Genomic DNA, 11,877 nt, shown 5'->3' on the forward strand with positions numbered 1-11,877 from the left:
AAGTAACCAGAGGCACTCGAACATGGGCAAAATAGAGGTGAAAAAAGAAAGCCAAAGTAGGGCTAAAACAATATATAAAACGGTACACTCACTTCGAAGCTTTCGCATAAAAACTGTCCAATACTTCATAGCACCTTGTGCACATTTATGACTCCTGTTGTATACATGCAATGTGACAGCGGTGAGAGCTTCGCCGGCAGAAAAAAGTTCGTGTCGGACCCCGCCAACAACTTCTTTCTCTGGTCATCTCCAATTCCGCTCACCGTGTCTCGGAGTCCTCGATCAAGCTCTGTAGCTTATATCTAGGAAACCTACGGACAAGAGACTCGGGAATACCAATTTGAACCTTCAATTTGGTTCTTGCGGCTGACACCCGCCCATGCCGATCGCATCTCTTTGAGTCACCCTGCCATGCTCCGCATTTGACGACGGCGATGCAGCCTCCAGAGGGTGCGCAGGTAGACCTGGGCAAGGCCCAGGTCATTGATCGCGTTCCTAAAGTGATCAAGGAATTGAAGTTTGGTGTCTTGTACGCAGTTGTTCCACAAGCGCTTGATGTGATGGTTGGTTGCGAATTGATCGCTAATGAAAACTTGTGTTCGCAGAACCAACGATGATATTGTCGGCCAAGCCGTGGTGGAAGTTTCCGATCGAAAGTTCTTCGACCTAGACCAAGCCCGAACAGTGGTTGCACATGGACCTCTCGACCAGCGTATGGGTATCTCGAATAAGACGGACGCTTGCGCAACATGCGGAAACAACCTCAAAGACTGTAACGGTCATTTCGGTCATGTGAGGCTCGTCCTTCCTTCTTTCCACGTCGGTTATTTCAAGCGCGTTATCAGCATTCTGCAAGAAATTTGCAAGGAATGCTCCCACATCCTACTCCCCGAGGCCGAACGCCGTGCTTTCCTTCGTGAGATGCGCCGCCCTGGCCTCGATAACCTACGGCGGAACCAGATTGCGAAGCGAATTAATGAACGTTGCCGGAAAACTCGTGAGTGTGGAAATTGTGGAGCAATCAACGGTGTCGTGAAGAAGACTGGAACAAGCGCCCTAAAGATCACACACGACAAATTCCGCGCATTCAACGCCTCCACGTCCGTCAAAAAGCAGACCCCTATTAGCAAGGATGTGTTCGACAACTCTTTCGCCGAGGCAAGAAGCGCTAATGCGGAGGTTGAGAAACATTTTAAAAAGGCACAGGATGACCTGAATGCTCTTCGCGTGCTGAAGCTTTTCAAGAAAATGTCCGACTCCGACTGTGAGTTGATCGGTATGAACCCAAAGGAGGCACGTCCGGAGATGTTCCTCTGGCAATTCATTCCAGCTCCTCCCGTTTGTATTCGACCTTCAGTGGGACAAGATTCTGCGTCTACGGAAGATGATTTGACAGCTAAGCTGGGTGATATTGTGCAGAGTAACATCAACCTTAAGAATGCTTTGCTCAAGGGCGCTCCGGTTCAAACCATCATGGAGTGCTGGGACTATATGCAGCTCCAGATCGCTGTCTACATCAACAGCGATGTGCCTGGTCTCAATAAAGCCGATCTTGGAAAGCCAATCCGAGGCTTCGTTCAACGATTGAAAGGAAAGCAAGGTCGTTTTCGTGGTAACTTGTCCGGAAAGCGTGTTGATTTCTCTGGCCGAACTGTTATTTCACCTGATCCTAATTTGCGTGTGGATGAGGTTGCTGTTCCAGAGCTAGTGGCGAAGAACATGACCTATCCTGAAGTTGTGACCAGATACAACAAAGAGAAACTGCAACAACGTGTGGCAAATGGAAGCTCAAAATGGCCCGGAGCGAACATGATAGTCAAGAAAGGAAACGGATTCAAGCAGATGCTCAAGTTCGGTAATACCCAGTGGATGGCCGACCAACTGCAAGAGGGTGATATGGTCGAGCGTCATATCGAGGATGGCGACATCGTGCTGTTCAATCGACAGCCTTCCCTTCACAAGCTCAGTATTCTATCTCACTTTGCCAAAGTCCGGCCTCATAGGACATTCCGTCTGAATGAGTGTGTCTGCAATCCTTACAACGCAGATTTCGACGGAGACGAAATGAACCTTCACGTGCCGCAGACGGAAGAAGCGAGAGCAGAGGCGATGGAGCTCATGGGTGTGAAGAACAACTTGGCTACTCCTAAGAACGGCGAGCCTATCATTTCCGCCATTCAGGATTTCATTAGTGCCGCCTACATGCTGAGCAGCAAGGACAATTTCTTCAACCGTGCCGCTTTCACCCAGATCTGTCTCTACATGCTTGGCCCCGAAACGCGATTCGACCTCCCTCCGCCATCTGTTATGAAGCCACAGATGCTGTGGACTGGTAAACAAGTCTTCAACATTCTTATGCGCCCTAACAAGGATGATCCCGTCATGGTCAACCTTGATGCCGCATGTCGTGAATTCAAGATGCCCAAGGATGGCCGACCAAAGGACTTGGACCCCAATGATGGCTGGCTCGTCATCCGTAACTCAGAAGTTATGTGTGGTGTTATGGACAAGTCTACGATCGGTTCCGGAAAGAAGGACAACGTTTTCTACATTATGCTCAGAGATTTCGGTCCACCGGCAGCCGCCGAAGGCATGAATCGTTTGTCAAAACTTTCTGCCAGATGGTTCACCAACATGGGTTTCTCGATTGGTATCACAGATGTCTATCCCAGTGCAAGGCTAGTTCAGTCGAAAAATGACCTGGTTGAAGCAGCCTACGCAAAGTGTGACGAAGTCATTGCCCAGTACAAGGCCGGCACCCTGGAAAAGTACCCTGGATGTGACGAACTGCAGACTATGGAGAACCAGCTTTCTGGTATTCTCAGTAAGGTCCGTCAACAAGCCGGTGACGAGTGTATTGCGCAGCTCAGCAAGTACAACTCGCCCCTAATCATGGCTACATCTGGCTCCAAGGGTTCCAGTATCAACGTCTCCCAGATGGTTGCTCTTGTCGGTCAGCAAATTATTGGTGGACAGCGTGTACAGGACGGCTTCCAAGACCGTACCTTGCCGCATTTCCCGAAGAATGCGCGTCAGCCCCCGTCGAAGGGTTTCGTTCGCAACAGTTTCTTCTCTGGTCTCGAGCCTCAGGAGTTCATTTTCCACGCCATGTCTGGTCGTGAAGGTCTGGTCGATACAGCTGTCAAGACCGCCGAAACTGGTTACATGTCTCGTCGTCTGATGAAGTCTCTGGAAGATTTGTCGTCAATGTACGATGACACCGTTCGGAACTCGTCTGCTGCCATTGTCCAGTTCCAATACGGTGACGACAAACTGGATCCTGTGGATATGGAGGGTAAGGCTAAGCCTGTCTACTTCGATCGGACTTTCATTCACTCCGAGTCTACTACCTACAACAACGACGAGCGAAGTCTGTTGCCGGCTGAGATCATGGAGGTGTGCGAAGAGATGCTTGGCAAGGAGCGTGCGAAGCTACAGCGCAAAGACTTGCTAGGCAATGATCTTGCGTACATGGACCGCAGTGACCATGGTATTGATCAATTCGAGAGTGCCCGTGATTTCCTTGACTCGATCCAGGAATACGTGCAAACCAAGGCCGACAAGTTGATCTCTCGTGGTGGCGATATTGATCCCTCCGACGAGCGTAGCCGTAAAGGCTTGGATCACACCGGCAAGCTGACAAACACAACGTTGAGAGCCTTCATTACTGCTTGTCTACTGAAGTACAAGAAGGCCCAGGTCGAACCCGGTCATGCTGTTGGTGCCGTTGGCGCCCAATCTATCGGTGAGCCCGGAACGCAGATGACGCTGAAAACTTTCCATTTTGCTGGTGTCGCCGGTATGAGTATTACCCAGGGTGTTCCTCGTATTAAGGAAATTATCAACGCCTCGAGGGAGATCAGTACCCCCGTTGTTTCTTGCGACCTGGTCAACAAAGAGTCTGTCGCAGCCGCTCGGATTGTCAAGGGACGAATTGAAAAGACCTACCTCGCGGACATCATTCACTCTATCACGGAATGCTGGAACAAGGATGATGCCTACCTCAAGGTTCATGTCAATCAACAGACGATTGACGATCTGCAACTTGATATCAAGACTTACCAGATCGCCGAAACTATTAAGACCCACAAGCGCTTCAAGGCAAGCGATCTTAAGTTTTCATGCTCGAGATACACGATCAAGATCTTTATGGATCTTGATCCGGCCAGCAAAGCAGGCCTTTCTAAGACCGAGATCGCAGCTACGAGTGTTGATCCCTTCCTGCGCCTCAAGCATCTGAAGCGCATCCTTCCTCATATACAAATTCTGGGTCACCCACGCGCTACCCGTGCCATTATCCGAACGGACGAGACGTCCACGACCAACACTCTGCTCGTGGAAGGTTACGGTTTGAGGGAGTGTATGACTACTACGGGTGTGGATGGACTTCACACCAAGACCAACAACGTTATGGAAGCTCGGGAGGTTCTAGGTATCGAGGCAGCTCGAAGCACTATCATCACTGAAATCAGTGAAGTTATGAAGGACATGGACATCGATCCTCGTCACATGCAGCTCCTAGCAGACGTCATGACTTACAAGGGTGAAGTCCTGGGTATCACTCGTTTCGGTCTTGCCAAGATGCGAGACTCGGTGCTTCAGCTTGCTTCATTCGAGAAGACTGCCGACCACCTCTTTGACGCCGGTGGTCTTGGTCGCACCGATCTTATCGAGGGTGTTTCGGAATGTATCATCATGGGCAAGACGGTGGGACTGGGTACAGGTGCCATGGAGGTTGTGCGCAAGTTGAACTTCTACGAAGGGCAGATTGGCCCGCGCAAAACCGTATTCGAAGACATCTGGTCTGAACTTTGCGATGCCCCTCTGGCACGGAGGCCTAAGAGGAAGGTTCGGTGAAGTTGACCTATGACTCTGTATCCAACCTTTCAGCATTACCTTGGCGTTTGAATTTGCCATTTTGGCACCGGTCTGGACCCTGTTCCCGGCTTGTACATGTACTCAGACTACTAGCGATGAGCGTTAGTGAATTTGATGACGACCTGACACAATAGTTTCCTGGTTCCGTGCTATAGAGAGGTTCGGATTGTATTTGATAGTCACCTGAGACCTGGAGACTGTCAACATAAGCTCAATTCAACAGTAGGGTCACAAACCGTCCCATGATGAGAGTTGGGGTGTGTGCAGGCGTGAAGCTAATTTCCAACTCGACTGTAGACTATCCCAGGTACAAGCTTCTCTTTCCTCCCGGGTTATATTCAAAAAAAACAAAAGGCTTTACACTTACACAAACGTTCACGGCATCTCACAACCCTAACCCCCCGGAACGTCTCGATCCTGGGACTTCAAGTACCCTCCCAACCCTCTGGAACAGCAAAAAGCTTCCTAAGTGAGGCGCTGCAAATGATCGAAAAGAGAAATGGAGGTTCGATGGGCTCGAGCGACTTCGGAAAGCTCCCCAGAAACCGAAAGGGAACCTTTGGGTACCATCACACACACCCTTGTCCGGAGTCACCAAGGAATTAATCGCCCTCCAATCAGCATCGTGAAACCCCTGAGGCAGCCATGGGGGTTAACCTGACTGGGTTTGGCCATCACATCACGAACGACCGTTCTTTGTTCGCACTGAGTTTTGACCTCATCCGGCCTACGCCACAACCGTTAGCACTCGATCAATCTGGTGCTTTGCGGCCGCCGCGTGTTTCTTTGTTTCCAACCCGGGTTTCAGTGGATAGCCCTCGCGGAGGTATTCCTCCCCTAAGTACGCCCAAATGTCCTTGGGTCACACTTGTTCTTTCACCCTTCTTCCAATCTCCCCGGCGGCTCCCCGACGTTCCCCGAATTGCATCTTGAATGTCCAGAAAGAGTAAGAGTCTACTATGGAATTTGCCGATCCGAAGTTCGCTAGGAAGCGCGAGATTCGTACACGAGCCCCGACAGCCTGTCAGACCTGTCGGCTGCGCAAGACTCGATGCGACAATGTCAGGCCAACTTGCAGCTACTGTGCTGTGCAGGGAGTCGAGTGCAACTACCCCGAGACCTCACCACAGCAGAACCAGTAAGAAGGAGAAACTGTGGATGAATAGATTGGGCATTGACCTGAGCTTCTAGAACGGGCTTTGACTCCGGAAATCCATCGAACCAGGAGGTCCTCTCGCGCCTGAACCATATCGCCGGTCTGCTGGAGGAGATCAAGTCGGAGGGGGGCTCCATCATATCATCGAGCCGCTCACTCAAAGAATCCTTCTTTGAGCTTGCTATACAGAACACTAGTCCCTTGACAGAATCTTTGTCGGGGAGCAATCTGCATAGCAGCACCACCGCTCCAAGTATTGAGGACCGGGGACCTGATCATGACCCCCGAATCCTCTACATAGCCAGTTCTGGAGAGCACATGCTCCGCTGGCCCATCTACAACAGAGTCATAACTGAAGCGGAGAAACATATCCGCTCGTTCTTGCTTGACTCGTTGGATAGTCAGCCACCGAGTATCCCGCCTCCCCGGCAGGTAGGGATCGGGCATTTTGTCGATGAGATCCCTAGACTCTGCAAAAAGTACTTTATGATCTGTCATCGAAGAAATCCCATAGTTGACCTCGATATGCTCGAGCGGTATGCCAAGGAAGTCACCGTCCAGGGTCTTGGATGGGACGGTCCGTCGTGTCAGGTGGTACGTTGACCATTTGCTTGTAAAGGTCTTAGCTAAATTGTCCTGCAGCTCTTAGCGTGCGCCCTGGCTTCATCTACGTCGTCTAAGTTTGTGCCATTGGCGGACGAGGATATTACTATTGACTTTGATCGGCTCCCGCCGCCACCCATATCAGACGCCAATATGGATTTGGCTGAAACCTATTTCCACGCAGCAAAGCAGAGATTCGGGTTTTTGCACACCTCCCCGACTGACATTCAGTGCTTCCTGCTTGCTGGTAGCTACCACAGACACGCCATGCGCCCTCTGCAGGCCTGGTTCTGTTTCCAGCAAGCGTCCTGCAGGTTAGAGGTTCGGTTGCGGTCTTTATGTAGAGAACAGTGGACTGCTGATGACAACTACCATAACTTGGAATCTCGTCTGTACTGGTCCTGTATTCAAGCAGAGCAGTAGGTCTCATCTTGTGGTTGGATATTCACACACTAACCATCCACAGTGAAATGCAAAGTGAACTCCCTCTCTGGAGCAGCGGGCTTGAAAGCCTAGGTTATTCAGATCCATTCCCGAAATTCTCCCGCAAGACACCTCCTTCTTTTGACCAGATGCAGGATGGTTCTCAAGATTTTTCAGTCAAACCGGGGTTTGAACTAAGCGGCACCGAAGAAGAAAAGGGGTGGAAATTCTACATCGGATCCATCTGTAACCGCCGAACCACTAATGACCTGCTAGCCGATATGTGGCGGCAGGGGGAGAAAGGTTGGACCAAAGATATCCCCGATCTCTTGAAAAGATCAGCTGCAGCAGAGAATGTCGTGACTTCATGGTATATACTCTCCTGCTCCCCGACTCCCCGAGGACCCACCCATACCCTAACTCGAACATCAACTCGAAGACTAACTCGAAAATAGGTATCAAATCTCCATCGCGGGAATCCAATCCCCGAAAGACAACCCAGACCTGATGTTCTTCTTTCGGGGACGGTTCCACATGGCTCTAGAACGGATCTACAGGCCAGCCTTCTACCTAGCAATGCACTTCCAGACCATGCCAACCTTCATAAAGAGGGACAACCAACTGTGGCTGCAAGTGTTCGACCTAGCCCAAAAAGCAGTCGACAACTGTGTCCAGCTAATTCCAAACTACTATTACCAGTTCCGCCACGAGTGGATCTGGAACGTAATCCGCGCCAGCTTCTCCTGCGCCCTGCACATCATCGGCGTCGTGCTATACCAACTCGAGGCTTCGCGGACACTGGGGACTTGGCAGATGCGCGTGCCGCCCAACTGGGCTGGACTTGTTCGGGTTTCGCTTCGTACATTGAAGCATTGGGCGGCTGAGTCTATTGATATTGAGATTATGAGATCGACGCTTGAGAGGATGTATCAGGGGACGTGTCGGCTGGCTAATGTTCGGCCAGATCTCCATCTGTTGTGATTATAGGGCCTTTTCTCGGGTTTTGTATTGTTTATTACTTTATTACGTGTTGTTTCGGAGTGAGAAGATGTTAACCATATACATGTATAGGGTTTGGAGGGATGAGATTTCCTACATGAATGCTTATATGGCTATATTATATACTAACTTGCTCGAATTACTTATCAATTTGAGGGTATCTACTTCATTCGATGCCTAATGTAGTCTGCTTCGACTTTCTCTGTAGTTCAATTGCGAGGTCATAATAAATTGCACTAAAGACAGAAGACTTATAAGTTACCCATAGCTAAGCTCTCGTTAAGTTCTAACAAACATATCAGCCCATTCAGCGCCGTGGTATTGCTCTTAATTATAATTATTGTAATACTATGAATTGGAGAGCAACTGAGTCGCGTATACTCCGAGCCCCACCAGAACTTTTTCTCGAACCTCACAGTTTCACCTCACCAACCTCCCTCACATTCCACACACGCCCTCACAATGGAAAACTACAAACCCCCAGCCCTCCCCTCGCCCTTCAACAACACAGAACCACCGCCAACCCTCCTCGCCCAAGGCGCCGAAGCCCACCTCTACAAAACAACCTCCCTCAACCCCTCCACCCCCGCGGCTCTCAAGATCCGCCCATCAAAACCCTACCGCCACCCAATCCTCGACAGACGCCTAACCCGCCAGCGAATCCTCCAAGAAGCACGATGTCTCGCGAAACTAGTACGAGAAGGCGTATCCGTTCCCGCCCTTCTGGCCCTGGACTGGGAGGGCCACGGCGGCGAGGAAGGCGGGTGGGGCGGCGCCTGGCTGATGATGGAGTGGATTGAAGGCGATGTGGTGCGCGTCGTGCTGGAGCAGTGGGAGGCATGGATGAAGAAGAACCAGGCATCGCTGGATGAGTCGCAGATCGAACAGGAAGAGGCACGGGTGCGCGGCTTACTGAAGAAAATGGGTGCTGCCATTGGTGCGCTGCATAAGGCTGGTGTTGTGCATGGAGATTTGACTACGAGTAACCTTATTCTGCGGCCATTGGCAGGCACAGATGGTGCTGGGTCGGTTTCTACGGAAGGGGATGTTGTGTTGATTGATTTCGGGCTTGCGTCGCAGAGTGCGCAGGATGAGGACCGCGCGGTGGATCTGTATGTGCTCGAGCGAGCGATTGGGAGTACGCATCCGCGCTCTGAGCCGCTGTTTGATGAGTTGCTGCTTGGTTACCGCGAGAGCTACAAGGGCGCACCTTCTGCGCTGAAGAGACTTGAAGATGTGCGCATGAGAGGTCGCAAGCGAAGTATGCTTGGTTAAAACAGACTTGTGTGGTCTTGAAGAGGGAGGCAGCCAGATATAATAGATTTGACATTCATCCGAGTCAAAACAAAAAGAACGCCACGCTTGTCACGACATAAGTCCCAGTGACGATGCAATGAAACAAAGAAAGAACATTCATGACCGGTCCTTGACACATGTGCCGACATCAGCCGACGCAAAGTACCCCTTGTTTTCGACGACTCCGCGATCCTTGACGACTGCCGTATATTTGACTACCCACTGCGGCTCGACATCGCCTTTAATACCATCGTCAGCGTCAGGCGACGAGGCCAAGATTCCAGCACCCTTCTCCGCAGGACCGAGCAACTCCCGCGTCGTGCCAACCGGAAGTATATCATTGCAATCATTATGAGTGAGGAGTTGAATCTGCTCTTGTTTCGCATAAAGAATCAGAGACTTGGGAACGACACAGCAATCCTTCAGATTGATCTGATCAACCGAAGGCTTGACCTTGGTATGAGGCAGGAAGCGGGCCAGCCGTTCGCTGCCAAACTCAGCAACGCCCAGCTGCGCAATCATACCCTGCTCATGCAGCGACTCCAACACACGCCATGTCTGCACCATGCTATCGAAATCATCCGGCTCGCCGTTGCTCGCTTCGTTATCCTCTTCCTCGCTGTCGTCATCGGCGTCGAACAGAATGCCGGGGAAAGAGACGATCAGTAGATCAATAGACTTGACATGTAGTTCCTTCAATACCAAATCAATTGCCTCTCGCGTGTGTGCGCAGCGCCTTGATGCCGGAATCCCCGGTAGATAGAATAGTTTCACTGTGATATCGTATTGATCGCGCTCTTCCGCTAGTCCAGGTTGTGAGAAATCGATGGCGGGGATATAGAGGGCGTCCTCGCCCTGGTGCGTCCAGGAGCTGGCGGGCGGGCGGGAACCGTTTGAATGGCCGTTTCCACTTGTATTTGCCGATTCGATCTGTTGCCAGGCGAGGAAGTTCGACCGGAGCGAATTAATTAGTTCGACGTTTGATTTCTGGGTGAGAGGTTGGCGGATGACGGACTGACGTCCGCCATGCATGAGATTTCTGGGATGGTTAGTGGTGGACTAGTTGGGCGCATGGAACTACTCACGAGCTGGAGAGGATCAACTTCATGATTAAGTTGCTAATATCTGAAGACTTGTGGAAAGTTGTGTAGTGAAGAAGTGGGAGGGAATGTTCCCTGCGACCCCTCATGACAAATCATCAGCTCCGGCTGTTCCTCCCTCTTCCTCTCTTCGATATACTTCTATCTACTCGACTCTCTCCTTTCTCAATCAGATTCAACAGTCGGATCCCAATCCGTAGGCTCATACTCCCCAGTATCCAACAACTTCATATCCTCAACCCCCAACTCAAAGTCAAAAACATCAATATTCTCCCGAATCCGCCCTGGCGTAACAGACTTAGGCAAAGGCACGAATCCCTAACAAATTAGCAATCACTACACAGACACATGGACACATGGACACATGGACAACAAAACTCACCATCTGCAGACTCCACCGAATCAAAACCTGCGCCGGCGTCTTCCCGTACTTCTCCCCGAGAGAAACCAAAATAGGCTCTTGAAGCCTGGTCCCATGCGCCAGAGGCGAATACGCCTCAACAACAATATTCCTACTCTGCAACCACTCCACGATATCAGAGTGATCCAGCCACGGATGCAGCTCGTATTGACCAACGTCGATTTGGCCGCCTCCGCCGGCTTGGATGTATGCTTCCAGCTCTTCGAGGTGATGGATTCCGTAGTTTGATACGCCGATTGACTTGGTCTTTCCTGCTTTTTGGGCTTCGACTAGGGCGTCCCAGGAGCCGAGGCGGGCTTCTTTGCCGCCGTAGGGTGCGTGAAGGAGGATTCTGGTTGAGGGTATACTTGTTAGAGATCGGTTCAGTGTAGGTTTGGTTGTTGCATATGTGTGCTGGTGATAGTGATAGTGATAGTGATGTTATTGGTACTTACAGGTCAAAGTATTCCTGTCCGGCTTGTCGTAGACTTGAACTGACAGCTCGCTTGGTGGACTCGTAGCCCATAGACTCAGGCGGGATCTTAGTTGTGAAGAAGATCTCTGAGCGATTTAGCCCAGAGTTCTGGATTGCTGTTCCGCAGGGCTTCTCGTTGCCATACATGATTGCCGAGTCCACCTAGTGTACCAGATTAGCATTGGCTGGGGGGTGGTGATTGTGATCAATTGCATGTCAACGTACATGGCGAAATCCGATATTGAGAGCTTCTGCGGTGGCCTTCTCGGTCTTCGATGGGGGACTACTCGTAATCAGTGATGTTCAGTTATGTAGAACGGACTGAAACATACATCATGTAGACCTATTCATCATAGTACATTGTCAGCGGTGGTCGAGGCTTCTGCGGGGATGATGATAGCTACTCACGCCATATCCGAGGATGGGGATCTCATGACCCGATTGTAGTTTGTACTTTGACTGGAGAGTGAGGTTTGCCATCTTCTGTTGGGTTGTGTTCATATAGCAAAGACGGAAGAAAGAGGTGAAAGGGAAGAGCATATGAGAT

At 50.8% G+C, this 11,877-nt stretch overlaps 5 protein-coding genes across 5 annotated transcripts; 3 read left to right on the plus strand and 2 right to left on the minus strand.

The window, feature by feature from the left end:
- Window positions 1–434: 434 nt before the first annotated feature.
- Window positions 435–4,857, plus strand: N7446_007731 (DNA-directed RNA polymerase III core subunit RPO31; the record flags this gene model as incomplete). Its single annotated transcript, XM_058516476.1, has 2 exons — window positions 435–529; window positions 606–4,857. The coding sequence occupies 2 exons, from the start codon at window positions 435–437 to the stop codon at window positions 4,855–4,857; spliced, it is 4,347 nt and encodes a 1,448-aa protein (XP_058370122.1).
- A 980-nt stretch (window positions 4,858–5,837) lies between these two features.
- On the plus strand, window positions 5,838–8,041 carry N7446_007732 (Zn(II)2Cys6 transcription factor; the record flags this gene model as incomplete). The annotated part of the gene is made up of 5 exons (XM_058516477.1): window positions 5,838–6,016; window positions 6,070–6,628; window positions 6,677–7,056; window positions 7,104–7,430; window positions 7,516–8,041. 5 exons carry the CDS (start codon window positions 5,838–5,840, stop codon window positions 8,039–8,041), a joined length of 1,971 nt encoding a protein of 656 aa, XP_058370123.1.
- Window positions 8,042–8,521: 480 nt separating this feature from the next.
- Window positions 8,522–9,334, plus strand: bud32 (serine/threonine protein kinase BUD32; the record flags this gene model as incomplete). Its single annotated transcript, XM_058516478.1, has 1 exon — window positions 8,522–9,334. The coding sequence occupies one exon, from the start codon at window positions 8,522–8,524 to the stop codon at window positions 9,332–9,334; it is 813 nt and encodes a 270-aa protein (XP_058370124.1).
- A 138-nt stretch (window positions 9,335–9,472) lies between these two features.
- On the minus strand, window positions 9,473–10,463 carry N7446_007734 (putative gamma-cysteine synthetase regulatory subunit; the record flags this gene model as incomplete). The annotated part of the gene is made up of 2 exons (XM_058516479.1): window positions 9,473–10,394; window positions 10,441–10,463. 2 exons carry the CDS (start codon window positions 10,461–10,463, stop codon window positions 9,473–9,475), a joined length of 945 nt encoding a protein of 314 aa, XP_058370125.1.
- A 157-nt stretch (window positions 10,464–10,620) lies between these two features.
- N7446_007735 (aldo/keto reductase family protein) lies at window positions 10,621–11,831 on the minus strand (the record flags this gene model as incomplete). The annotated part of the gene is made up of 6 exons (XM_058516480.1): window positions 10,621–10,773; window positions 10,838–11,207; window positions 11,311–11,492; window positions 11,556–11,613; window positions 11,663–11,673; window positions 11,739–11,831. The coding sequence occupies 6 exons, from the start codon at window positions 11,829–11,831 to the stop codon at window positions 10,621–10,623; spliced, it is 867 nt and encodes a 288-aa protein (XP_058370126.1).
- Between the last annotated feature and the right edge of the window lie 46 nt (window positions 11,832–11,877).

Source organism: Penicillium canescens (genome assembly GCF_028828765.1).
Source record: "Penicillium canescens strain IBT 15451 chromosome Unknown utg000005l_segment0_segment0, whole genome shotgun sequence".
Taxonomy (NCBI): Eukaryota; Fungi; Ascomycota; class Eurotiomycetes; order Eurotiales; family Aspergillaceae; genus Penicillium; species Penicillium canescens.